General features: G+C 53.7%; 2 protein-coding genes across 2 annotated transcripts; both read left to right on the top strand.

The window, feature by feature from the left end:
- Positions 1-819: 819 nt before the first annotated feature.
- Positions 820-17,730, top strand: LOC125442517 (sodium-dependent serotonin transporter-like). The gene is made up of 13 exons (XM_048513885.1): positions 820-1,012; positions 4,955-5,089; positions 6,114-6,333; positions 6,848-6,986; positions 7,410-7,544; positions 9,630-9,733; positions 10,111-10,172; positions 11,385-11,452; positions 14,590-14,721; positions 15,479-15,523; positions 16,247-16,348; positions 17,081-17,248; positions 17,616-17,730. Exons 1-13 carry the CDS (start codon positions 820-822, stop codon positions 17,715-17,717), a joined length of 1,605 nt encoding a protein of 534 aa, XP_048369842.1. The 3' UTR covers positions 17,718-17,730.
- Positions 17,731-19,751: 2,021 nt separating this feature from the next.
- Positions 19,752-24,409, top strand: LG13H12orf76 (linkage group 13 C12orf76 homolog). Its single transcript, XM_048513884.1, has 2 exons — positions 19,752-20,394; positions 22,363-24,409. The coding sequence occupies exons 1-2, from the start codon at positions 19,752-19,754 to the stop codon at positions 22,446-22,448; spliced, it is 729 nt and encodes a 242-aa protein (XP_048369841.1). The 3' UTR covers positions 22,449-24,409.
- Positions 24,410-25,134: the final 725 nt, after the last annotated feature.

The raw sequence follows: 25,134 nt of genomic DNA, 5'->3' as shown, positions 1-25,134 counted from the left end.
GGGCCCTTGATCTGCAAACCTGGCACTCCTCAAACCACCCCGCTGCTGCCCCACTGAAGAAGGTCAAGAGGCCAGAGGAGGACGCTTAAAGGTCCACGGGGCCCCCCTCCCGGTGAAGTAAGGGAGGGGCCCACTTGTCCTGGGCAACCATCACAGAAACACACAGCAGTTTCACCAGAGCAGGGAACACTCAGGAAGCCTGAAGCAGCAGCACGCGGGGCCATGTGCTGGCAAGGGGGGCTGCTGGGCTGTCTATTGGCAAGGGGGGCAAACTGCTCCCCCCCCCGCCCTCCTGCAAAATGAACTGGGCTCAGAGCAGAAAGCAGGTCCCTCAGCAGCAACCGAGAGACCCTCCTCTGGCTTAGAGGCTCCTCCGATGGGAACAGGTGACCTTCTCTCTGTAAAGCTCTGCCCCCCCTCCCCCCTCCAGGAAGAAGCCAGAACAGCCCAGCGAATACAGTCTGCCTCCTCTGGGGTCTCCTCTGCCTGCCGAGCTGCCTGCCGCCCCCTTTGGGCAGCCTCCTGAGCAGCAATAAGCTGGGGAGGCCTTTGTGGTCTCTGGAGCCCCAGGCCCACCTCACAACAGCCCTGCAAAGTGTGTGCTGGAGAGGAAAGATCTGCACGCTCACGCACTGAGCCCCCCTCCCCTTCTCTGCCCTCCTCTCGGATCCCAAGGCCAGTCTGCTGGGGGGAGGGCAGTGGCGAGGCTAGTCTTCCTCCCTCCCACCTCCTCCTGGCAGGCCCTCCCCTTCTGGGGTCTACCTCTTTCCCCCCAGCACCTTCCGCTGAAATCCTGCAGGGACTTCCAGGCGAGGGGTGATGGCAGCTCCAGGGGGGCCCCTGCCTGAGTCCGCGGGGACCCCTGCCCCCACCTCGGCGCCCCTGGTGGCTCAGTCACCTGCCCGGGACAGGTGGAGGAGGAAGGTGGATTTCCTTCTGTCGGTGATCGGATTTGCCGTCGATCTGGGCAACGTCTGGCGGTTCCCCTACATCTGCTACCAAAACGGAGGCGGTAAGGACCCCCCCCCCCGAGGCATTTCTGACCCCCTCCCCTCCACCAGCAAATAGATAAAGTTCCCCACGGTTCTCTCTGCAAGATCTTGTCTCTCTCGTCGTGGCTTTGGAGCGCGTGTTCTTAGCAAGCCTCCCGGGTAGGGTGGGGGGGTACCTTCCAAACAGGAATCGGAAAGGAGGTGTGGCACCCCCTCCTTTCCGACCAGGTTTTGCCGCTGACCCCACACCCGCGGGGGCTCCTGGCCAGCTGGGCGTCGCTGGACGGAGGGGCTGCCTCTCCCGAGAGCTGTCCGTGGTGCTGAACTCCTGCCGGTTGGCTGCGGCGCCTGGCAGATGAATCGGGTCTTCTTGTAGCAAGAAAGCCTTTGGGGTCGAGCAACCTGAACCTAGGAAGTCTATGCTGGGATTTATATTTTTTTTTAAATCATGACCCCAAACTGGTTAGTGTTCACAAGGCCACAAGAAGAGACGGTCAGAGAAAGAAAAAGCTGCAGAAAAGTCAGAGAATTCACCTGGGCAACTAAGCCCACACCGGAGTCTGGGGGCACCTTCAAAGTTAACAGCGTCCTTGGAAGCAACTCAGATATTCTCAGCCAAATCCGAGGAAGTGGAAGCGAGAACTTTCCTGCATTTAGTGAGCCAACAGCGATTCTGCAAAGTTGGCTTTGCCCAACAGAGAGGGAGTTAGTGCAGATGTGTCTGGGGTGTCTCCCTGTTGCAAGATGTTCACCTTGCTACCAAAGGGGGCAGGCAATAGTTAACCCCCCCCCACACACACACACTACTTAAAATTTGTAATTATGGGCCAGACCATTGATTCATTTTGCTCCCATAATAATGTCTCACTTCACAGAATTTACCATCAGAACTGTCCCTCGTCTTGCATCAGCCACTACTTTTTGTGTAAGGTTGTCTCAGACTGGGGCACAGAGCGGGTGAGGGGAAGGCACCTTCTGCGGTAGAACTCCCCACCTACCTGGTCTGATTTCAGGATGCAGCTGTGTGCCTTTTGGGTCTAACCACACTTTTTGATTTCGTGGGGGCACTGAATCCTTTGCAGAGAAATGCAGGAGTCTCCCAGTTCAATCCTTCTTTGGAGGTTTTTAAACAGAGGCTGGGTGAACATGTGTTGGGAGTGCTTTGATTGTGTATTCTGGCATGGCAGGGGGGTGGACTTGATGGCCCTGGTGGGTCTCTTCCAACTCTATGATTCTATGATTCTATGATCCCAGCCACACAGTAGACTTGTGCTTGATAGCTGCAGCTAACAGTGCTTCCCCAAACAGGGAAGTGTGTGCACGTGCACACATACACAAATCCCCCATACGTAAAGCAGTTAGTACAACAGACCCATGTGCCCTCAGCACAACACAGAATGTGCCCTCAAACCTCTGAAACAGAAGGGGATTTGCAGAAGACAAATGGTTCTTCCTCATTTCCTGCATTCCCCAAAGTCATCCTGCTTTCCACATTCATCTAAAAGCAACAAGACTGAGCCGTGTGTGTGTGGGGGGGGGGGAGGCAGCCTGACCCTATGCAGGTTTACTCTCCCCCCAATAGGACTTGCTTCTGAGTAAGTGTGCATTGGGTTACAGTCTTATCCCCCCCCCCCTCCTGCTGAGGTCTGAGATGCTGCTGGGGTCTGAACCTGTGGCTTTCCTAACCGCCCAGCCCAACCTTAACTCTATGAAGATGCTTTGATAAATTTGGGGAGAGTGAGGGAATTGGGATGAGGTGCAATGGCCCCCTCGTTGTATGTCATGCTAATTAGATTGTTAATTATGCACATAATTGCACTGGCTGGATGCAAATTCATGCCACTTTCCCTGAGCCAGAAGTCAGGACTGCCAATGGAAGCACACGCCCCACCCCCATCCCCCGCCAAACCCCCTCTGGCCTGCAGTGGAGAGGGCCTTCTCCACATGATCAGGGGTCTTCTGGTTTTCTTGGTAGTCATTTCACAAGTAGGGGCATCGGGGTGCGCCTGCTCCTTCCATAGGTTTGCCTTCTCTCTGCATTTCACAGTTGTGAGGTCAGTTTATTTTCTTCTGCACATGTCTTAAATAATGAGGGTTTTCTAGAGATGGTTCAGTTGTCATCAGTGGCACCCCAGCAACACCCACCTTTTCATTTCTGATGTATATGTATATGTATATACACCGCCCGGAGCCCCTTGGGGATGGGGCGGTATACTAAAACCGAACAAATAAATAAATCTTGCTATCTGGATATCACAGCCACATTTTTTAAAAAGGGCATGAAAATATCAATATATTGACGTAGTGTTTCAGTGATAGTTTAAACTATTCAGTTCCCAGTTTTCATTAAAAAGTCTCTACACCCCCCTCCCTTGTGGAGAGGTACCTTTTTTCCTTTTATCTCTGTAAGGGAAGGCCTACTTTTCTTTTTAAAAATGAAAACTGGGAATGTAGGAAACTTGCTGAAACAATAATTGCAAAATGATATCACTGTATCAATATTTTAGTGCCTTTTAAAAGGAAAAATAAAAAACAACACACACACCCCAGTGGTGACCCCCAACGGACGGTTAACAATGGATAAAATGACAAGGTTGGCGGCGGAGTTATCCGAGGAGGGGCTGGCCCTCCTGTGCTGAACTTTTACATCCCCATTTTGTTGTCCCTCCTTAAGTGTAGCTACTATTAGGAGTACAGGCTATTAGGTGTTGTTAGTGAATTAGTTAGTGTTCTTAGTTAGGGATTGTAGTCTCCTCCTTATGTTAGTAAATGTAGTGTAGGCACTAAGTAATTCAGTAAGGTCATTCCTTGCAGCAGCTATAGGGTAGTCTAGTTTAGGGTAGTTAGTTTGGAAATGTTCATACAGTCTATTCCTGGCTATTTGTTGATTTTGATTATGTATTATCATGAAGTTTGTACTGTTTAGTGTATATTGGTGCATCGTTAACAATGTTGAGAAGTATCCATTAAATTCTATTAGTTTTGCATTGCCACTCTGATACTGTTAAATTATTGATCCATTATATGTATTGATTTATTGTATGTATTGATGTATTTTAAGCTTTAGGTATTGCATGGATTAGTTGTATTTATTGTTAGTACTGCTGTTTATGGTGTTAGAAGTTGTATCACTTGTAATTTAAGTCGCCATCTGAAATGAGGCTATTTAGCAGTATGTATTTATTATTGTTACCATGTGTTTTGCTGTATTGCTAGTATGTATTTTTGCTGGGTTGTGAGCCGCCCCAAGCCCTTCGGGGATAGGGCGGGGTACAAACATAATTGAAATGAAAATATTTTGGGGGAGGGGAGGAAAAGCCATAGTTTGATGATGATGACAATCCAATAATTGAAAAAGGGGGGTTGGGGTGGGGAGTTGACCAAGACATTTTGCACAAGGAAAAAGACAACCAAAACTGGTTGCCAGAAAAGGGCCAGTAGTCTGCAGAGCACAGGTGTCAAACTTGCGGCCCTCCAGATGTTATGGACTACTGTTCCCATCATCCCCTGCCAGCATGATGCTGGTGGGGGATGATGGGAACTGTAGTCCATAACATCTGGAGGGCCACGAGTTTGACGCCTATGCTGTAGAGGGAGCCACGGCCTTCAGTTTGCTCTGAAGAAGGCAGTTAATGCTTGAATGTTTGGGGTGGGGGGCGCTGATTCATAGGACTGCTATAAGTTGGAGGTGACTTAACAGCATTTAAGTGGTCTCAAAGGAAACAGGAGGGGAGGGAATGAGGCAAAAACTGGAGGCACATAAATGTATAAGGGAAGGAGGGGGTGAACTGGAGCGATTTGGAACCAGAATCCACAACAGACACATCTGCAGAAAAGGCCAGACTTCCCCTTCCTGGGCACCAAGATGCTGCCAGAGATATCAGGAGAGACCAGCTGCCAGTTGGGAGGGTCCCGTGGAAGTCGTGCCTTAACGCTTGGGTTTTGCCTTCCTCTCTCTGCAGGAGCCTTCCTCATCCCATATGCCCTGATGGCCATTTTTGGAGGAGTGCCCCTCTTTTACATGGAGCTGGCTCTGGGGCAATTCCACAGGGTTGGGGCCATTCCCATCTGGAAGAACATCTGCCCCATCTTTAAAGGTAAAAAGGCAAGGAAGAGCTCTGGGGCCAGTTTTGGGTACCAGCTGCACAAGCTGAGAGCTTTGGATTAAGAGAGGCCTCCAAATACACCCCCTTGGAATATCTATTCTTTTGGTAACACTACTGGTCTTCCTAAACCTAACAGGGCCGCAGCACTGAGCTTAGTCTTGCCCTGAGGCAGAGAGTCAGAAGACGAGTTAAATAAGGAACAAGGCATATGCCCAGGGAACCAAGCAAGTGCCGGGGAGGGGAGGGGGCTGCAGGCTTCTAAGATGCAGGACACACTGAGTCAAGTTGGGTCTCATCATTCAGAGACATATTTCACTCCACCCGTTCCAAAATTAATTTCTTTAAGCAGTTGAACTGAAGTGGCAGAGACAGTTCCCAGATGCCAGATCAAATGGCCCCCAATTCCTGCTCTCCTCTGCTGCCCCCCCCTCTGCTTGCAGGGGTACCGACTCACAGAAGTACCACCCACTTCAGGACTTCATCCGGCCTCTGAGACAAAAGCACAGTAGCACAGGGTGGCCTGTGGGCCCCCAGCAACACCCAGGAACAGGCTGGCATTAGCCAAACTGGCAGGCAAAGCAACGCATGAAGCATGTGCCCGGCTTCACACGAGACTTTGCCATTCCTCCACTTTGCCTGTAGCTGCAGAAAATGGCCCTGTCTGGGCATGGAGACACACCAGCATCTTCTTGAGGGAGGCAGCCCCTGAGCCGTTTGGCTCCAGGCTATACAAGGCGTCACCCTCAGGTTTCTACAGACCTGCTGCTACTACCTGTGGAACAGGCTGGGCAGCAGCAGTCCTTGCTGGTCCTGGAGGGACTGGCCCCTTTCTTGCCCCCTGCAGGTGAACTTCATCCTCCCAGGTGAACTCTCACTCCTCGCCCAGTAGTCCTAATCTGGAGGCCATCTGATTGAAAAAGCTCCAGGGTTTTTGGGTCCCAGGGTAGCTGGGAGGGGGAGTGAGGGGCGGCGACCCACGGCCCGGCCTTTCAGTGCCCGGTTGTTCTCCCTGCAGGCATCGGCTTTGCCATCTGCATCATCAACCTCTATGTCTCCTTCTACTACAACACCATCATTGCCTGGGCCCTCTACTATTTCTACTCCTCCTTCACTGCCACTCTGCCCTGGACCACGTGTGGCAACCCCTGGAACACCCCCAACTGCACCAGCTACTTTGGGGGGAGCAACGTCACCTGGACGAAGGACTCCAGCTCCCCAGCTGAGGAGTTTTACATGTAAGGGGGGGGCTGGCGGGGGCCCTGGGGGGGGCAGAGGCAGCTGTGCCCTGGCAAAGAGGGGGCCAACATCTCTAGAAATGGCAAAACCTCTGGAAATCTTAACCTTCATTCCGTTGTCTTGAAGGGCTCTCTGATGTGCACCAAGGGAACCAGTTGTGAATTGATCTATTTCTAAATGTTTAGAAGTCAGACCAAGGCACAATAATCCATCCTGCCCCTTCCTGGCCTTTCTCCCACAGGGAGATTCCTGCCCCACACCTCCACCCCCAGCGGGTCCAGCTGACGTCCCCCTGGGAACACCATGCGGAGTCCTCACTTGGAGGTCGAATGCTGGCGCATCTCCTGTTTCCTCTTGCTGGGCCTCAGGCACGGCAAAGGCCTTCCTTAGCCCCTGACCCAGGGGCCAAAGCGTGGCCTTTCCCACCAGAGCAGCTGGCCCCCAGGGCTCCAGGAAACGCCTTGTTGGCCCAGTCTGGGTGTGGTGCCTCATTTCCATTTCTCTGTGCTGCAGGAGGAGAGTTCTGGCGCTCCAGAACTCGCACGGCCTGGACAAGGTGGGCGAGATCCGCTGGCACCTGCTCCTCTGCCTCTTCGCCATCTTTGCCATTGTCTACTTCAGCCTCTGGAAGGGGGTCAAGACCTCTGGAAAGGTACATTCCAGGGCACATTTAAATGGTTTGGGGCTTTGGCCAGAAACAAACCCGGTGGGAAGAGGGGAGAAGTTCCCAGGACAGCCCGTGCATTTGAAAGATTGCAGACGGCTGCCATGTCTGTTAATTTACTTCATTTATGCCCCCCCCCTTTCTCTGCAATGGGGGTCCAAAGCAGCTGACATAATTCTGCTCTCCTCCATTTCATCCTCACAACTACCCTGTGAGGTAGGATAGGCTGAGAGAGTATGAGTGGCCCCAGGTCACCTCGAGAGCTTCCACGGCAGAGTGAGGAATTGGAACCTGGGGCTCCCAGGCCCACGTCTGACTCTTTAGCCACCACTACTGGGATGGGGGTGCAGAATGCATCTAGAATGTGGGTGTCGGGCGTGGACATTGCCACTGGGTTTTTCTCCCTTGCAGGTGGTGTGGGTGACGGCCACCCTCCCCTACGTTGTTCTGCTCATCCTACTGATCCGTGGGTCCACTTTGCCCGGAGCCTGGAGAGGAATCGTCTTCTACCTGCAGCCCAACTGGGAGAAGCTCAAGAGCACAGCTGTAAGCCAGCTGGGTGCATGCAGATGTGGCCAGTTGCTCCCTCACACTGCACAGCGAGGTCTGCCAGCTTCTCCCCCCCCCCCCCGCCCCAGCTGCCTCGGCATTTATCAGCTGTAGGGCAGGCAGAGCTTCCAGACAGTGTAGCCAGTAGGAGGAAGCCAAAGAGGGCTGCCAGTCCTGCCAAGGGTGATTTCAGCCCCCCAGACAGTCTTTGTAAGGGTGGGGGTTAGTTTCTGCTCTTTCTGCCTGGCCTTGGCGCATTCCTCGTTCTGGGCTTCGTGCCCGGGGTGGTTGTCTTCCACCTTACAGTCTTCCACTTGGACCAGAGACTGGAGCATGTGTGGAGCAGACCCACTACTCCATAGGTGTCAAACTCGCAGTCCTCCAGATGTTATGGACTACAGTTCCCATCATCCCCTGCCAGCATCCTGGCAGGGGATGATGGGAACTGTAGTCCATAACATCTAGAGGGCCGCGAGTTTGACACCTGTGCACTACTTGATTGGCCTGATCTTGTGACGAGTTCTGGGCACCTCAGCCTATTGGTGTGCTGTTGGAAATCCCAGGGCTCGCAGCTCAGATAGACTACTCTTGCTTGCAGCTCTTGCACAGGAAACCTGTTGAATGTTGCTGTCCTGTGCCTTTCATTTGCCCTCCCCCCCGCCCCGTTTTAGCAGCATTCAGCGTTTGAATGTGCTTAGCATCAGGGCTCCTGAGTGTGTGTCATGGTGCCTGGCCTGCCGTCTTCACACAATTTTCCATCCATCGTCTTTGGTTTTATTTATGGTATTGAATTTCTCTACTGCCCCTCCCCCTTCTGTCTTGGGCAGTTCAAACCAAGATCAAGAGCCAAAGCCCCCTCCCCCAGAATCCTGTAGGTCTCTCTGTGAAAAGAAAATAGGCTGCCAGGTGACCTCACTTCAGGCCGCCAGGTGACACCATCAGTGTATTCCAGGACTTTTGATGCCCAGTCCTGGTTCTGAAGGGCAGAATCTTCCTGGTGAAAAAGCTGAGCAGCCAGTGGGACCAGCAGCTCACGGCAAAGCATCATTTATTGCACCTGTTGAATCCAAGACCCCCCCCCCCCACCATCTTTGTTTATATACACATGAGAGCCCCCCCCCCTTCCATCTGCCAGGGCCCCCACAGAAGATCAGAGGGTCCAAGGAGGTTCATTATTCCCTTGGAAAACAGAGGCCCTTAGAAATGCAAATCTCTAATTGAATCACCCATCTGATTTGTTGTCTGTGTCTATGTGTGATGGTGGGGGGGGGGGCGTTTCCTCTCCCGGAGGCTGCTCCTTTTCAGCCTCCGTTTTGTAAAGCCAGCCCAACAATGGCTCTCCTGCCTGCCAGGACCTCTGAGCCAAACACACACATGAATTTTCATTAATGGTAATTCCATGGGGGGGGGGGGGATGCTATGCAGCAGAAGAACCCAACCCTTCTGCAAGGATGGGGCCACGTACAATTGAGCAGGGGGTGGGGGGGGTGTTCTTCTGTGCACGCACGCACACACACACACACACACACCCCCTTATCCTGCTCATGCCACTCAGAGAGGTAGGCTGGAAGGGTAGGGGAGGTGTCCAGACTTTTCTTGCTTTTCCCTAGACTCTGAAGACGGCACAACCTCTTGCTTGGGGTGTGAGAGTCGAGTCCAGGAGCATCCTTAGGGGACCCCAAGATCTTCAGGGGATGAGTTTCAGAACTCAGCTGTCCTGGTGTAGGCTGACAGGACTGCCCTCCCAGACTTTGCCTGATGTCTGTGTTTGTGCAGGGACTGCTAAGTCAGGGCAAGGAGTGTGAGAGGCTTCAGGGTGCAGGGGGGGGTACCTCAGGATCATTGGCAATATGGCAGAAGATGCTGCGACTGAATTCCCAGAAAGGATTCTGTGGGACTGTGGGACTGTGAGGTCAGGGCCTTCTGATGTGGCATGAGAAGGAAGGGGCCCTCCAATGACCCCGGAGACTGCTGGGCCCCTTGGGGTCCTGAGTGCAGCTGCTCTCAGCATCTGAGGACGGGTCTGGGCCCCTCAACCAGGCTGCTCTTAGCGGGAGCTTCTCTGTCTCTGGGTCTGTCCAGGTGTGGGTCGACGCAGCTGCCCAGATCTTCTTCTCGCTGGGGCCAGGCTTTGGGGTGCTTCTCGCTCTGGCCAGCTACAACCCATTCCACAACAACTGCTACAGGTAGGCACCCAGGATCCTATGACACCCCCCCCATTCAAAAATACCTGGAGGGTGGGGCCTGGAAGAGGGGGCTCTAGGGAGGGACCTGGGTAAGGTCTAGTGTCAGGCAGCCATTTGCTTCAGAAGACATGAAAGAAATGTTTTGAACAAAGTGATTCATATAATCTGGAGATCAGATGTAATTCCAGATCTCCACCTCTCACCTGGAGGTTGGCAACCCTAGATCAAGCCTCCTCAGCCTGTTTCCTCTCTTTTCTTCTCTACCCCACCCCTCCCACCTCTGCCGCCACACACATACGAGGGCAGCCCGTCGTCCACCACCAACCATCATCCAGCTTCTGCCAGCTTCCTTCCCGGGGTTGTCATTTTTTTCACAGTCTTGGGCTACATGGCCTGAAATGGAGGCATGGAAGTGGAAGGGACGTGGCAAGAGACAAGAGTGAGTGCAGCGCCCACCCCCCCTCCATCTGGCGCAAAAGAGAGTCTGCAACCTGCAGGCTCTCCAGAGGTAATCATGGACTACAAATCCCATCCTTCACTGCCAGCCAGTTGGCCATGCTGGCGGGGATGATGGAAGACTTGCAGTCCATGAGCCTCTGAGAGCTGGGGTAGGTCAGGTGACCAAACTGAATTCTGGCATGTTAACGCCATCATCAAGGGCTGATATCAATGCAGGGGGGAGGGGCTCCCGCTTCTAAGTCCTGAGCCCCGGGAATATTCTGGGGAGCTCCAAGGAGCCTGGATAGTCCACTTCGAGGCATCCCATCCCCAGAGCAGCAGAAAATCCATTAACAAGTTTCCCAGGAGAAAATCACAATGAAAGGAAAGTCCACTTTCTGCCTAAACAGCCGCCCCAGACCAGAAAATAGTCCATCCAGCCCTCCCCAATCCTGTTTCCCACAGCGACCAACCCGAGGCCTATGAGAAGCCAACAAGCAGAGCACAGAAGAGTCCTACCCTGTCGCTGCCCCCAGCCCTGGCATTCAGATAGACTGTCTCCAAACATGGAGGCCCTTTCTCCCCTCAGAGTCAGCTAAGCTAGTCTATCTCGGGCCTTTTCTCCTTTTTACCTTCACAACGGCCCTGTGAGGAAGGGGATGCAAAAGGAGAGTGACTGGTCCAACTCTCCCAATAAGCTTCATGACCAATTTGGAGGCGTTTGAATCAGGGGCTCCCAGAAGCTGGTCTGACACTCTAGCCACTGCGCCACACCACCTCTTTAAGCTATTGCCACGATGACATCCTGCAGCAAAGAAGTACTTCCTTTTGCCAGTCACCTTCACTGGGTGCCCCACCACCCACCAAGACCTAGTACAGTGGTGGCGAACCTTTGGCACTCCAGATGTTATGGACTACAATTCCAATCAGCCCCTGCCAGCATGGCAATTGGCCATGCTGGCAGGGGGGCTGAAACCCAGCAGTCCATAACATCTGGAGTGCCAAAGGTTCACCACCACGGACCTAGTATGATGGGAGAGGGAGAGGAAGTCCTCCGCCTCCATGTAGAGGAGGGTCTCTCTTGGCCCACCTGGGCTCCGTTTCCTCCGTGCCTCTGCCTGATGGAAGGTGGCACAATGCAGTTCCTCCATGAGACCCAGCCTCCCTCTTCATCCCCTCACACCTATCCCTGGGAGCCATCGGGCAACATGAGGTCGAAGCTCCACCTTCTTCGCCATCCTCTTCTTCCTCATGATGGTAACGCTGGGGCTGGACAGCACGGTAAGGCTGCGTGGATCCCTTGCCCCGACCCTCTGCTTATTCATTCGCTTGGCCTCTCTCTTTGCCACCTTCCTTCCGAGGGCGCTCCAGGCAGCTGGCAAAATGAATCAACTATAATAAGGAAGCATAAAACCAGTGGACAGGTTGTTCTGCAATTGTGGAACTTCCACCAAAACAAACCCACCAGACAAGCATCTTTGATTGACGGGCCTCTCCCTGTGATGCTGATTCTGGGCAGGAACATCTGGGAGGAGGTGGTCCTTCGGATACTCTGGTCCCAAGTCATGCAGGGCTTTAGAACGGGAAAACAAGGCCTTGAATTGGGCAGGGAACGAATTGGTGGAAGCCACCGTGAAAATGAAAGCAGTAAAATGTTAGGGTCACCACGCAAGGGCAAGAGCTGACCCCAGCCAGCTGTTCCGGCAACGCATTGTTCTGCAGTACTGGTGCAGCCTCTGAACACTCTTCACCAGAATTGTAGCTCCAACAGAGGAGATTTTAAGCAGTCAGGCTAGATGCAGCCAAGGCATGGATCACTGTGGCCAGATCTGACTGTCCCTGGAACGAACGCAGCTGATGCACCAGTCGAAGCTGGGCAAAAACACGCTGGACTGCAGCAGCCAACTGGTTTTCCATGGTGCCCGCTGGGTCCAGCAGCACTCCCAAGCTGCAAAGCTGGTTTCCCAAAAGGAGCATCATAACCCCATCCAAGGACAGTCTGAAGGTCCCACAGTTTTGCTCTTCCTGCTCACGAACTCCGGGGAACCTTCGACTACAGTCAGAGTCTCGAGTTTCAAGCTTTGTTCTACCTCTAATCCAGCTTCCATGACTGGCTGCAGGTGTAACCTCTCTATCTGGCCAATGGAGTTCTGTGGGGCCGGTACTTGAGATAGAGTTTGCAACAACAAATTTTTAAAACAACAAAATGGTTTACTTTATTAACATATAACAGTGATGGCGAACCTTTTTGAGTCCGAGTGCCCAAATTGCAACCCATAACCCACTTATTTCATCGGGCAAAGAAGTGCCAACACGACAATTTTAACCCACAGATACTTGAGGTTCTTTTAGTTTAGAAAGCGGTTGGGTCTGAGCAGTGGTGGGATCCAAAATTTTAGTAACAGGTTCCCATGGTGATGAAGTTCAAACTGGGGTAGCGCCAATGGGGCTGGAGCTGGGCTTGACGAGGGACATGGCCACAGGCATTCGAGCGAGCGGCATTCCTGGGAGGGGCTGTGGCAAAGGATGCAGCATTTCGCGATCATTAGGCGAAACAAATGCATGCAGGTGCAGGCTGCCACGCGATAGCATGAACACCTCCTGCTAAAGAACTGCTTCAAGTTCTGCGCACTACTGCTGGCGAAGGAGAGCGCGCCCAGCTTCAAAGGCAAAATCCGCGTGGCAAAATCCTCGCGAGGTGAAGTAGCCTCTGCGGCACACAAAGTCAATTAGTAACCTACTCTCGGGGAACCATAGCGAGAACTCTGCTGGATCCCCACCTCTGGAGTCCGAGGTGGCGCTTACGCAGGAGTAGTTTGGTGGCAGTCGGTGGCTTTTGCTTTTGAAGCAACCGTACAACTTCTTCCAGCGGGTGAATCCGCGACCTAGGAGGTTTTACTCTAGAAGCAAGCCCCATTGCAGCAACTGCAGGCTTACTCTGGTGCTAAAGTTGCGCTTTAGTTCTTCTCACAGAAAAAATCAGTGGGGTTTAACAGGCACTTTAACAGGGTTACTCTTACACAGCTTCCTGTGTTCAAAACTAGGTCTTAGGTTTAATCGCTTCAATAATTTAAGCTTCCAGAGGCCCAGAGCCAGCCTAGATGTATGTATGTGTGGGAGGCTGACTCTGTTTACAGCGTGCCCACAGTGAGGAGCTCTGAGTGCCACCTGGCTAGCACCCGTGCCATAAGGTTCGCCACCACTGACATATAACATCAACATTTAACATCACACTTCAAGGTCCTGTTCAGGTTGCATTTTCAAGTCCTTATATTTACAGTCTACTGATACTGCCAAGTCCAATTCTTCTTGCAAGTGGGTTGGGTCCTGAAGACTCCAAGGGCTTGGTGAACAGGATTCAATATGATGAAGGTTTCCAGGAGAACTCTCACCCATTACAATCAAGCAAAAGAAACCTTTGTTAAGGGCTTATTCAAATCAAGGTCGAAGTCTGGCGGTACCTTGCTTCTCTCCAAACTTCGCGGGCTCTGCAGCCTTCTGCTGCTTTGAGTCTCCACCCCTTACTGGGTCAACCCATTCTGAGCATGGGGTTTACATAGGCACTGGCTTAGGCTGTCAACAACATCCTTGGAATTAGGTGGAAAGAAAGAACTGACTATTATTCCACCTCTTGGTGACCTCGCAGCCCTCATCTCCTGTCAGTCTCTCCCAGCAGCTTTGTATGCACATTAAGTAGCATGGAGGAATAAAGTGGAACCCTGCAGTACCCCACAAGTCAACCGTCATGGGGCAGAGTAGGAATCCCTCCAACAGCACCTTCTGAGACCGTCCCCTCCCACATAACATGGGAGGGTAGGCGAGGGGACTCGTGGGAGAGGCAAGACATAGAGCCCGTAACCCTCCAAAGTTTCTTCGCCATTTCTCCAGTCGAATCCTCTGACAGCTGTAGTCTGGAAACCCCTCCAGCAGCCACCTGGAGGTTAGCAACCCTGGGTATCTTCCTCAGTTGCTTTGGCTACCAATCTTGATCCTCTTTGATCTGAGATTGCATATGTCTTAGCAGTCCAGGTGATCGAATTACAAAAGCCTGCAGAGGCCATTGCTTTCACATCACCCACGTGAGCTCCCAAAGGCACCTGGTGGGCCACTGCGAGTAGCAGAGAGCTGGACTAGATGGACTCTGGTCTGATCCAGCTGGCTTGTTCTTATGTTCTTATGTTCTTATGAACTTTTCTGTCCAAAAGACGGAGGATGGGCCTAAAGCCTCCAGTGGTGGGGAAAGCTCCGTGCCTGGTGTTTGTGGAACAGAGTTATGGGGTCCGGCTGTAAACCAGGTGGCAAACTTGGGCAACACCAGAGGGCGGCTACACTGACCAGCGTCCACCAGAGATCTCCAGCAGGCTGGCTCTGGGGATTCAGGCTGAAAAGTGTTTCTTTTGTGTGTGGGGGATTTGCAGTTTGGGGGCCTGGAAGCTGTGATCACGGCCATCATGGACGAATATCCACATCTCCTGGCTAAGCGAAGAGAGCGGTTTGTCTTGGGGCTGATCACCGTGTGCTTTCTCGGTTCTCTGGCCACCCTGACCAATGTGAGTGGCTGAGGGGAGAGTTTTGATTCTCTCTCTCTCTCTCTCTCTCTCTCTCTCTCTCTCTCACTGCTACCTGAATTATTATTATTGGAGGGCAGGGGAAGGACTTCCCAAGCTTCCCAACACACCACCTTCAAGGGCCCTGGCCGCAGATCTGTGCTGAATTTCACAGAGTATGTGTTGCCCACAGGAGCAGCAGTGGTGTAGTAGGTTAAGAGCAGGTGCATTCTAATCTGGAAGAACCGGGTTTGATTCCCCGCTCTGCCACTTTGAGACTCCTTAGACTTAGAGTCAAAGTAAAGCAAGGTGTAAAAACCAACTTCTATTTTTCTTTCTAGCCTCCTTTCTATCCAAATAGGGTCCCCAAGGCAGCAACCCTAATTCCACTCCAAACTACAGGCTTTTGCACTGAGACCCACTCAGCAGGTCTCTTTGATTCCCCCCATCCCATCCCAGCCACTGCCGCCCATCTTGTAATGAGAGGACATCATCCCCAAACCCCACCAGGATTCTTTATTTCAAGGACAGCCTAGAGACCGTCCGCAGCCTGTGGCCAGATTCTAGGGGTTGGGGGAACCTTTGGCGACTGCTCAGAAAATTAGCTGAGGAATTTACAGCCAGCAGAGTTGCCGCCCCGCCAAATTTTGCAGTCAGCCTGAAATCTCAGTTCTTCACGTTACAGGGGGGGATCCTATACCATTGTGAAAACTCTTTTGGAAGAGGCTCTTTGGTGCTTTCGGCTTGCTCCATTTTCCAGCCAAGTGGGTGCTCCTGTAGAAGCGTTGCTGTCTCCTGGTTTTATGAGTGCAGGAGGCCTGACCTTCGGGGGGAGGGAGAATGCTCTGCCCTACCATCAAAATCAGGCCCCCCCCTCCCTTAAGGGCCAGACTAGACAGGGAAGGCATCCAATCTGTGGAGAGGTGCCATCAATATTTGGGGGCCAAATCCTTGCTTTGCTTGTACAAAGTCCCGGGTTTGGCCTTTGGCCTCTCTGCTCAGGGAGCCGGTGTGGAGGAAGGCTCTCTTCTGCTGCTGCCAATCACAGCAGGCCATTCTGGGAGCTGTGGAGGCTAGCAGAGGTAGTTCAGCATCGCCTTCCTCTCAAGAGGGATCCAGGCATTCCTCTGTGGTCCTCACTCCCGGTACTATCAGGGATGACCCTGCTTGGTTTCTAAGAGCTGATGAGTTCAGGCTGGCCTGGGCCATCCACGTTAGAGTGGGAGGGACATTAGTGTGTGTGTGTGGGAGGGGCATAATGCCACAGACTCCACCCTCCAAAGCAGATACTTTCTCCTGAGGAGTGGATTGCAGCAGTTTGGAGATCAGCTGTAATGCCAGGACCTTGCTGGGAATTCTGTAGGTCCTGTCTGGAGGTTGCCTTGCCCTCCTTGGAGGGCTCCCCCCTCAGGTTGGGGATGGGGCTCCACTTCACAGGTCTTGGGGACCCAAGATTCATCTAAGGCCCGGTCCCCAGGAACAGCAAGGGTACGACGAGGAGCTGGGTTCACCTTTTCTCTGCTTCTTAGGAATCCAGCAGTTCTGCAGTGACGTGAAGGCCATGCTGGGGTTTACGCCGGGGATCTACTGGCAGGTGTGCTGGGTGGCCATCAGCCCAACCTTCCTGGCAGTGAGTAGCAAGTGATGACGATGACGCCCTTGGTTGAGCTGTACCTTGCAGAGAAGGCAAAGCAGGCAGGCCCTAGTAGCCCCCAAGGAGGTTTCAGTTCAGGGGATGGGTGGGCAGGGACCAAGAGTCCGGGCAAGGAACAATGCAAGCAAACAGACTTGTCCTCAGGACATTTACAGGGCAGTTTGAATTCCCAGAAGCCTCCACTGGGACCCTTCCATAGGTCACACTACAAGTCAACAGAGCAAGTTTCCAGCTCTCAGCATTACAGGGGGGAAATTCTAATGCTTTGGAATCGGGGATTCTGGTTGTTATTCCAGGATAGCTGATCAGGTAGAAAAACTCTGAGTTTCACACTGTGGACACCTCTGCCTCAGCTCTTCTCCTTGGCACCCTCCACTGATTTTTGCACACTAATTATGCATTCCTTGTGTTGCTTGCAGCACCAAAAAGGAAGAAAAAATAGAAAAGAAAATGAGGAAATAATCAATTAGAAACTCCTGAATGGGGTGTCTGTCAGATCAAAGGCTGGGCCACATACCCATGTCCTCTTAGTCTGAATGCTTCTTCCAGACATCTCGGTGGGTGCTGGCAACTGTACAGGGTGCCCCAGCTCCCGCCCTGGGTGGTGCCAACCTTACTTAGCCCATCAAGAAGACAGGAAAAGACTGGGGGGGAGGGTTGGCTCCTGACTCCTTCCTCCCTCACCCCGCTGTTTCCCCCCCTGTCTAGTTCATCATCATCAGCTCTCTGATGGAGCAGCCGCCGCTCACGCTGTTTGACTACCAATACCCAGCCTGGAGCATCTCGGTGGGATACCTCATTGGCGCCTCCTCCTTCCTCTGCATCCCTGTCTACATGGCCTACAAGCTTGTCTGGACCCCAGGACCTCTCAAGCAGGTCAGGGCAGCGGGAGGCCAGGAGCAGGGCAGGGGAAACGCTCTCCTTGTGGGCGTGAGAGCTTCCTTGCTAGAGAGGAAGAGCACGTTAAACTCAGTGGTATTTACACAGAGAAGGTGTGGGGCACTTGCGAGTATTCCATTGATTTTATTGTGTTTATATTGAATGTTGTACAATGCCCTGAGCCCTTTGGGGGGGGGGTGACTTAGAAACCCAATTAATTAATTAATAATAAATGGTGCAAGATGAATCTGGCAGGGGCTACAGCCCCCCCCCCGCCATCCCCCGTTTCTTTCATAGGCTCCTGAGTGAAGCGTGAGAAACCGCATCACTCCGATCTCCTTTCTTTTATTGATTGACCGTCAAGCGCCTCGCGAGTGTGCTGCCTTGGGCACTTAGAAGACCAAAGGGAGCAGCAAAGCAGATCCAGGGTGGGCATGGTGCCAGCCCCTTAAAGGCTCTGCATTGACCTGCCACCTTCAAGGGAAAAACAGACAGTTTTTTGCCACTACAAAAAACAACTCAGGAGCGACAAGGACTGTGGAACCCCACCAACGACCAGCTATCTCTGTGGTTCTCTCCCGATGGACCGGACACAATTTAGGGCCAGAGTCCATGCCTACAAACCAGGCCCAAAGAGCTCTCCGTGCCTGCTGAATGCCAAGCCCCACCTGGGCAACCCTCATGCCCGGCTGCAGCGATGCCAAGTGAAGTTTCCCAGCTAGAGTTGCTGAGGCCTGGGCTGCTGCTGCCGCTGCCTGGGCTCTCCTCTAACCCCCCTCCCTCCAGCTCCTGCACATTTTCTGTTTGTCCCGTTTGTCACATGGTGGTTAACGTCAAGATTTGTCCTCAGGACGCCTGACTGCGACATGCATGTTGGTGTGAGAATTGCTCTAGTATCCTTTGGGGAAGTGGGGGGGGGGCTCGGGGGCAGCCTGGTCTCCCAGGGAGGACAGGAAGAGCACCTATTTAAAGCTGAGCGGGGCGGGAGGAGAGAACCCTGGGCAGAGGCAGGGAGGAAGACCGATGCCCTCTTCTGCTTGCCTCACTGCACTGCCACAGGGAAGGCCAAGCAAAGGAGGGTCGTGGCTGTTTCCCCACTCCTGAGTACACACACCTCCATAGAGACAAGTTTATTTATTTATTTATTTAATTTATATATTAGATTTATAAACCGCCCACCCCCGAAGGGCTCTGAGTACACTAGGCCGAACATACAATGGCCAGAACAACAATACATCAAATAAATAAATTAGAACAGGTTAAAACAAATTACAAAATTCATAAAACTAGCATCAGTACAGTGCATTTATAACAATAAAGATTATAAAATGTGTGGCGCCGAACCCAAGGAGCCAGGCGGGGGCATGGTGTAGATTAGGATATTATATTGGGTGTGCCGATGATGAAATGGCACGCAACATAGGGGCATTCCGGGCCTCCTGTCACCCTCGGCAAGGGGCTCCGGTCCTTTCCCTCCCAGACATGTGTGGCCCAGCAGCCAGGCTGAGTCCACCACCAGAGCCAGCGTAGGGGCCTGGCTGCCCTCGGGAACCTTACAAAGCATCTGTGTGCAGCTGCTGGAGGCAGCCAGGAGACTCCAGCTCTGCCTGGCTGCCAGAGGCCGGCTCTTCCTTAGCTCTGACCACGTGCCTGAAAGTTCTGACTGCATCACGTTGAAGAGGGCTCTCTTCATCAATGTTCACAAGCCCGGCCCCTCACATTAGGAACAATGGAGAAGGCCCACTTGAGGGAGTCTTGACCCAAAGCTGCGCTCATTCCTCAGCCAGCCAGCCAGTTCCAAAATGTCCACTCTTTTTAAATCTGTACTTCATTTATAGCCTTGCTTTCCTGTCCAATGGGGACCCCGAAGGGCCTCCTCCTGTCCTCCCTCATCCACTTGCTCTCAAGAACCATCCTGGGGGGGGGGCTGACCTAAGACCCCCCAGTCAGCTTCAGACAAGCGCACTTCTGAGAGATGTGTGGTTCCTTCACGCCCTGTTCACACGACATGGACGGTCCTGTCTTCTCAAACCTTTTGGTAGTGACAAGCTAGGGAGGGTTGGCCGACCTTCTGGCCGGCTGGGGAGGGGGGTGCAAATATCCCAGCATTACAACAGTCCTCCAGACAACAGAGGTCCGTTCCCTGGGAGCGAAGGAGGGTCCAGTGGGAGGGGCATTGTCCCTGCTGCCCTTCCCAACCCCCACCCTCTCCAGGAGGCACTCCCAAATCTGCAGGAGTCCCCCAAGCAGAGCTGGTGTGGCCCATGAAAAGGCCTGGGGGTCTTCAGCCCCTGCTGCACGCCCAACCTCTGGCGGCCTCTGAGGAATCTTCTGACTCCTGGATGAAGAAGGCGCCCCTCGTCCACCCCGCCCCTCCGTGAGGCCCTTTTCCACTTCGGGGCAGGGAGGCAAGGGGACAGCACAGGCCTGTAATTCTGTGCCGGGATCGACTGGCTGGCAGGAGAGGGGGGTGAGGCTGCGAGGGCACCGGACTGGGCACATGACCTCTCCTCTGCCCGTCACGTCACCCCAGAGCCAAGGGCCAAGAGGCGCAGGGCTTGGAGGGGCCCTTTTGGCCCAGGCCGGGCTGGGGAGCCCCGCATTCTTCCACCTGTTCCAAATGCAAGGAAAGCTGTGCCCCCCGCCCCCGCCCCCGCCCCCCGGCTGCAGCCATGATGCCCTCCGCCGGTGCCCGCTGCTCGGGCGGAGCTTCAGAAGGAGAATCCCGGGCGGCTGCCTCTGCCGAACTGCCAGTCCCAGAATGCACCGCTCAGGAGAGGATCGCCAGGGGTCCCTGAAACCTCCCTCCCCAAGAGAGGGTGGCGGGGGCTTGCTGGGCAGCCTCGCGGCAGAGCCAGCGGCCGGGAGGGGACATGCCAGGTTGCCAACTCCCGAAGCCCCGCCCCGCCGGCCCTCGCGGTGTCCCCTCCGGGAGGAGCGGCGCACTCTGCACATGCTCGGGGGCGGAGGCGGGGGAGCGGAGGGGCGGTGCTGGGCTCGGCTGCGGCTCCGCCTGGCCCGGGAAAGGATGCTGCTGCTGCTGCTGCTGCTGCCGGGGCTGGCGCTGGCCCAGGGCGCCGGCGGCGGGGAGGAGGACGACGAGCGGGGGCGGCCCTACGCCGTACTGCGGGCGCAGAACCTGGGTGAGGCTGGGGCGGGCGGGGGGGGGTCCTGGTGGGGGCCCCCGCGGAGCAGGAGCACGAGCGGCCGGGGCTGGGGAGGGAGGGAGGGAGGGAGGGACCCGCTGCTCCGGCTTAAGCGCCGCGCGCCCCCAAATGTCAATCGGCGGCGCCCGCATTGCAGCCCCTGAGCCAGGGACGGGCCGGCTGCCGGGGGTGGGGGGTGGGACCGCAGGGCATCCTCCTGGGCTCCCCTCCCCCCCCGAATCTCTGCATTGGGTGACAGATGGGGGTGGGGGCAACATAGGGAGACCAGCCTCCCGGTAGGCACCCCCTGACTGACAGGCGCTGTCCAGACGACAGAGAGTCCCCCAGGAGAAAAGGGATGATTCTTGGGGGCGGGGTCCCTGTCTCTGGGCCCCACCGAGGTCGCTCTCCCCCCTCCATCCCCCCCATTATCTCCAGAGGCTTCCTAAATAGGGCCAGGCAGCCCTGTGTCAAAGGTCAGCAGAATGAATCCCCGGGAAGGGTTTCATGGGCCAACTTTGCAGAGGACGCGGCACCCCCACCCCCTAAGCCACTGGGCAGCTTGTCTTCCAGCCCCTAGAAAGGCTGCTCTATGCTCTCGGCCTAACCTTCAGCAACCCTACCGGAGTAGGCCTCTTCGTTAGCCTTGGCCCGGCCACATTCTCTCCAGGCCGGGGAGCCTGGATGGGAGCCAAGAGACTTCACCCGAGGGAGCTCGTGGCTGTCTGGGAAGCAGCTGAGCCTCCCCCCCCCCTGATGTGAAGGGCAGAGGAGATGCCCATCCCTTCCTGTGCCCTTTGTATGCGGCAGGGAGGCTGGCAAGATGGTTTGGAGAGAGTTGGCGAGGGCAAGCAGGCGGCCTGCAGGAGAAGAGCAGGATTCAGGGCCAGTGGGACTCTCAGAACCTCATATCCTGACTCTTTTGTGGCTCTCAAAGATACTCCTGGACTTGAATCCAGCTCTCTGCTAGATTTTTTTTACCTTCTTTCCCTGCCCCCCCCCCCACCTCTGACCTTGTTTGTGCGTAGATTGTGCAGCCTCCTGGAACTGAAATATAAAAGGTGGCCTTCCCTCATGCTGGTCCGTGTTTCATTTATTGTAACGGCGCCTTGCAGATCGGAACAGGGGCACCGACTCCTGAGTTCTGTTTGTCCGGCGGCCACATCCCATTGGTCACAAGGCTGGCTGGGCAGCAGAAATCACATTTCTTACAGGACAGCAGTAAAAACTGAAGAGCCGCTGCAATGAATTCCTCCGTCCGTTAGTGTTCAAAGGGGCCTTTCAGGAATGGAACCCAAGAGCGAGCAGCTCGCCCCTCACGCTAATGGAGCCGCGGCCCGAATTCGCCACAGAATTGGAAATGTGGAGGAATGGGCTAAATTTGATGTATTTCTATGTATCTAAAATCACTGTTATCCCGCCCTTCCACACAATTAGTGTCTGTAAGGCAACGAGCATAAACAAATTTAAAACATTTTAACCATTAAAAGCAACATTTAATTATAAAATAATGCAATCACAACGTATAAGCAAGTAATACTGAGGAAGGGAGGTGCCTGGTAACCAAATTCACCGGGGGGAGCCTGCCAGTTAAAATTCAAAACACCAGAGTCCTCCTCACCTACTGAGGTGGTGAAGACATAAACAGAGAGCGCCTTGAAGCTGAGAAGGGGAGATCGGGGCCTGCCTCCAAAGAACAACTCCATGGGAGGGTGCCAAAGTAGTTTTAAGGACTAGTGAGGAGTTCTTGGGCCAGGGGTGGGTGAAATTGATCTCTGTGCTTTTTTACAGGCGCCCAAGCAGTTTGGCCAGTTCTTTGTCTGCCGGGTCTTAAGATGCCCCTTTAGCTTGGCTACCAGCATCTGACTTTGGCAATTGGTGTACTACAGCCCCATCCCACCCACCCACGGCACCTGGTGCTTTCCTGTGCCCCTCGCCAGCTCATGCTCTTCCTTCCTCTTGCAGCTCTGATGGGGAGCGTCTTTGGCATCTTGCTGATCGTCATGATCTTGATGGCCGTGTGTGTCTACAAGCCCCTTCGCCGACGGTAGCCCAAGGAGCAGGCCTCAGCTGGCTCGTGAGCTGGACTGGACTGGAACACCCACACTGACCCCCATCTTCCTTGACCCTCATGCCTCACTGGACGCACTTGAAGAACTGGCTGATGATAGGATTGAGGGGGCTGGGGTGGAGCTGCTGGTTTTGATTTTAGCTGTTTTGCTCCTGGCCGGATCGCTGCTGTTGTGGTAGCGGCTGTGCTGTAGTTTTGTTGACATAGAAGGATCCTCAGGAACTTGTGGGTCAGCAAAGAGGAGCGACATCCTTAATGCTGAGTGTTTCAGGTCAGGCGCTGCTAAACTAACAGGCTTTCAAGGATGCAGAGAATCCCTTGCCTTCCCTAGCGCTGAGGGTGGAGATTTTCTGCATTCATGAAACCTTTATCTGGCTGTCTTGGGTCAGGGACTGCTTTGTTGGCTGTAATCTTGTGATGCTAGAGGAGTTGTTCCCGGTCCACTGTGCTTCCAGCAGTGTGTGTGTATTTGTCAGGACTGTTTGTACTTCTGAGCTGTTTGGGCAAAGGCACACCTTCCAGTTCTCTTGAAAGATGCCCAGACCATTTTGCCCAGGGCACCCAAGAAGCTTCTGTTCATAATGTTGTCATCCTTGAGAAGTCGTCAGTACACTGAAAAGTCAGTGAAATCGTCAAATCAGGAGTTAATCAATAGCCGGCCCATTGGCTCCAGTGGACAGAACAGTGGTGCAACTGTTAAGAACTCCTTCTGAGTTTGTTGTGGGCGACTTTTTCCAGGCTCGTATTGGCCGTGGTCGCAATTAGATCTTTGTTCCTAATGTTTCACCTGCATCTTGCCAGCCACAGATGCAGGCGAAATGTTAGGAACAAGATCTACCAGACCATGGCCACACAGCCTGGAACTTCCAGTAACAACTCGGATGAGAGTCCAGCCTTGAAAGCCTTCGACAAGGATTGCTTTGTTAGGTGTGATGAACTTGGAAATGTGTCTCCAAGTCTTGGCGAAGGCTTTTGTGGTTGGAATCAACGGGCTGTTGTGATTTTTCTAAGCTGCATGGTCCTGGTTTGGTGGTTTTAGCTCTTAACGTTCCGCCTGCATTTATGGTTGCCATCTTCAGAAGCATGTCACGGTGAGATGAGTTCCTCTCCGTGGCACCGTGCGGAGTGACTGCATGGTGGGATGCACGCTTACAGGGCAGTGAGGCGTATTTTCATGCGTCTGGGTGACATCTTACCATGGGTGACATCTTACATCGAACCTATAGTCTCTGAACATGGCAGCCATATATGCAGGTGAAGCATTAGGAGCAACAATTGCCAGCCCCTGGTCACACAGCCCGGAAAACCCTCAACAGCCTGTCCCCAAGTTGTGAAGGGATCAGTAGATCTTCAGTGCTGGACCTCTGGAAAAGGCCCTGAAGCGTGATGTTGATCCACCGGCTTCCATCTGCTGGGCCCACCCACCACTGGCCAGGGACAGTTCGGCCTGCTTGCAGGAAAGCTGTCCCTGCCCAGCCTGGCTGGCTCCATCAGGGTGCAAAGTGAGCTTGGGAAAAGGCTTGTGTGTTCCGGCAACTCCGGTGCGCTGTTTCCTTGTGCTGTGCAGAGAGAGCTTGAAATGACCCATGATTACAGTGGGCACCCCCAAATACCTGCTGTGGAATTCAGGGGTGTTTCTTCCCCAGGTTCCCTGAAGCAGTTAGGTGGTCCCATATTGAGCTGGCTTCAGTCTGTTTCTGTTCCCTCTTCAGTGGATTCAGTGGGGCTTCTCCTTCTACTCGTGGAGCTTTCGTTCTTGTGTAGCCAAAATGTAGGTGCCCTCTCAGAAAGCCAGGAGTGCTTCCAGATGTATTACAAGGCTCAAAGCTATAGATAAGTGGTGGCGAACCTAGGTGGCGAACCTATAGCACTCCAGATGTTCATGAACTACAATTACAAGGTGGCGAACCTATAGCACTCCAGATGTTCATGAACTACAATTACAAGGTGGCGAACCTATAGCACTCCAGATGTTCATGAACTACAATTCCCATCAACCAATGTGGCCATTGCCTGGCAGGGGCTGATGGGGTGTGTATCAACCAATTGGCCATGCTGGCAAGGGCTGATGGGAATTGTAGTCCATGAACATCTGGAGTGCCATAGATTCGCCACCACGGCTATAGATCAATTCCCATGCTTTCATGGGGGGGGGGGCCCTCAAAGGAGTGTGTTTGCATGTGAGGCTCCACCCTCCCTTTAAAACAGGTGCCCTCGACCAAACTCAAGCCTCGGACTGGGTTGCTCCGGTGCCCACCGGTTCCTCTTGGAATCAGCACTGGGAAGACCGCTCTCCTGCAAGGACTTCTAACTCCTCCACCTGCACTAGAGGACACCACAAGCTCACAGTGTGTTTGTCACTTGTACCCATGTATGGGGTTCTTTCAGATGCTCAGCTGCAAGACATAGCCTGCAGGCTGGCTGAAGGTGTTCGTGGTGAAAGCTGCTATTGTGTGTATATGTGGGGAGGGGGGTTGTTTTGTTTTTTGGGCATTTGTGTCTCCAAACTAGCTGTATAGTTCTGAAACCTTTGAAATGTAACAAAGGATGGACTTTGCCACTGTCTTCGCTTATTATTATTTAGTAGGCTTCAGCCTGTGTCCTCTGCCCCACCCATCCTGCTGACATCTTTGGGGCATCGGGGGCTGAGTGCTCTTGGAGGGGGT

Source organism: Sphaerodactylus townsendi, linkage group LG13 (genome assembly GCF_021028975.2).
Source record: "Sphaerodactylus townsendi isolate TG3544 linkage group LG13, MPM_Stown_v2.3, whole genome shotgun sequence".
Lineage (NCBI taxonomy): Eukaryota > Metazoa > Chordata > Lepidosauria > Squamata > Sphaerodactylidae > Sphaerodactylus > Sphaerodactylus townsendi.
The sequence above is the reverse complement of the archived record's forward strand: the minus strand, read 5'-3'. Positions and strand labels throughout refer to the sequence as shown.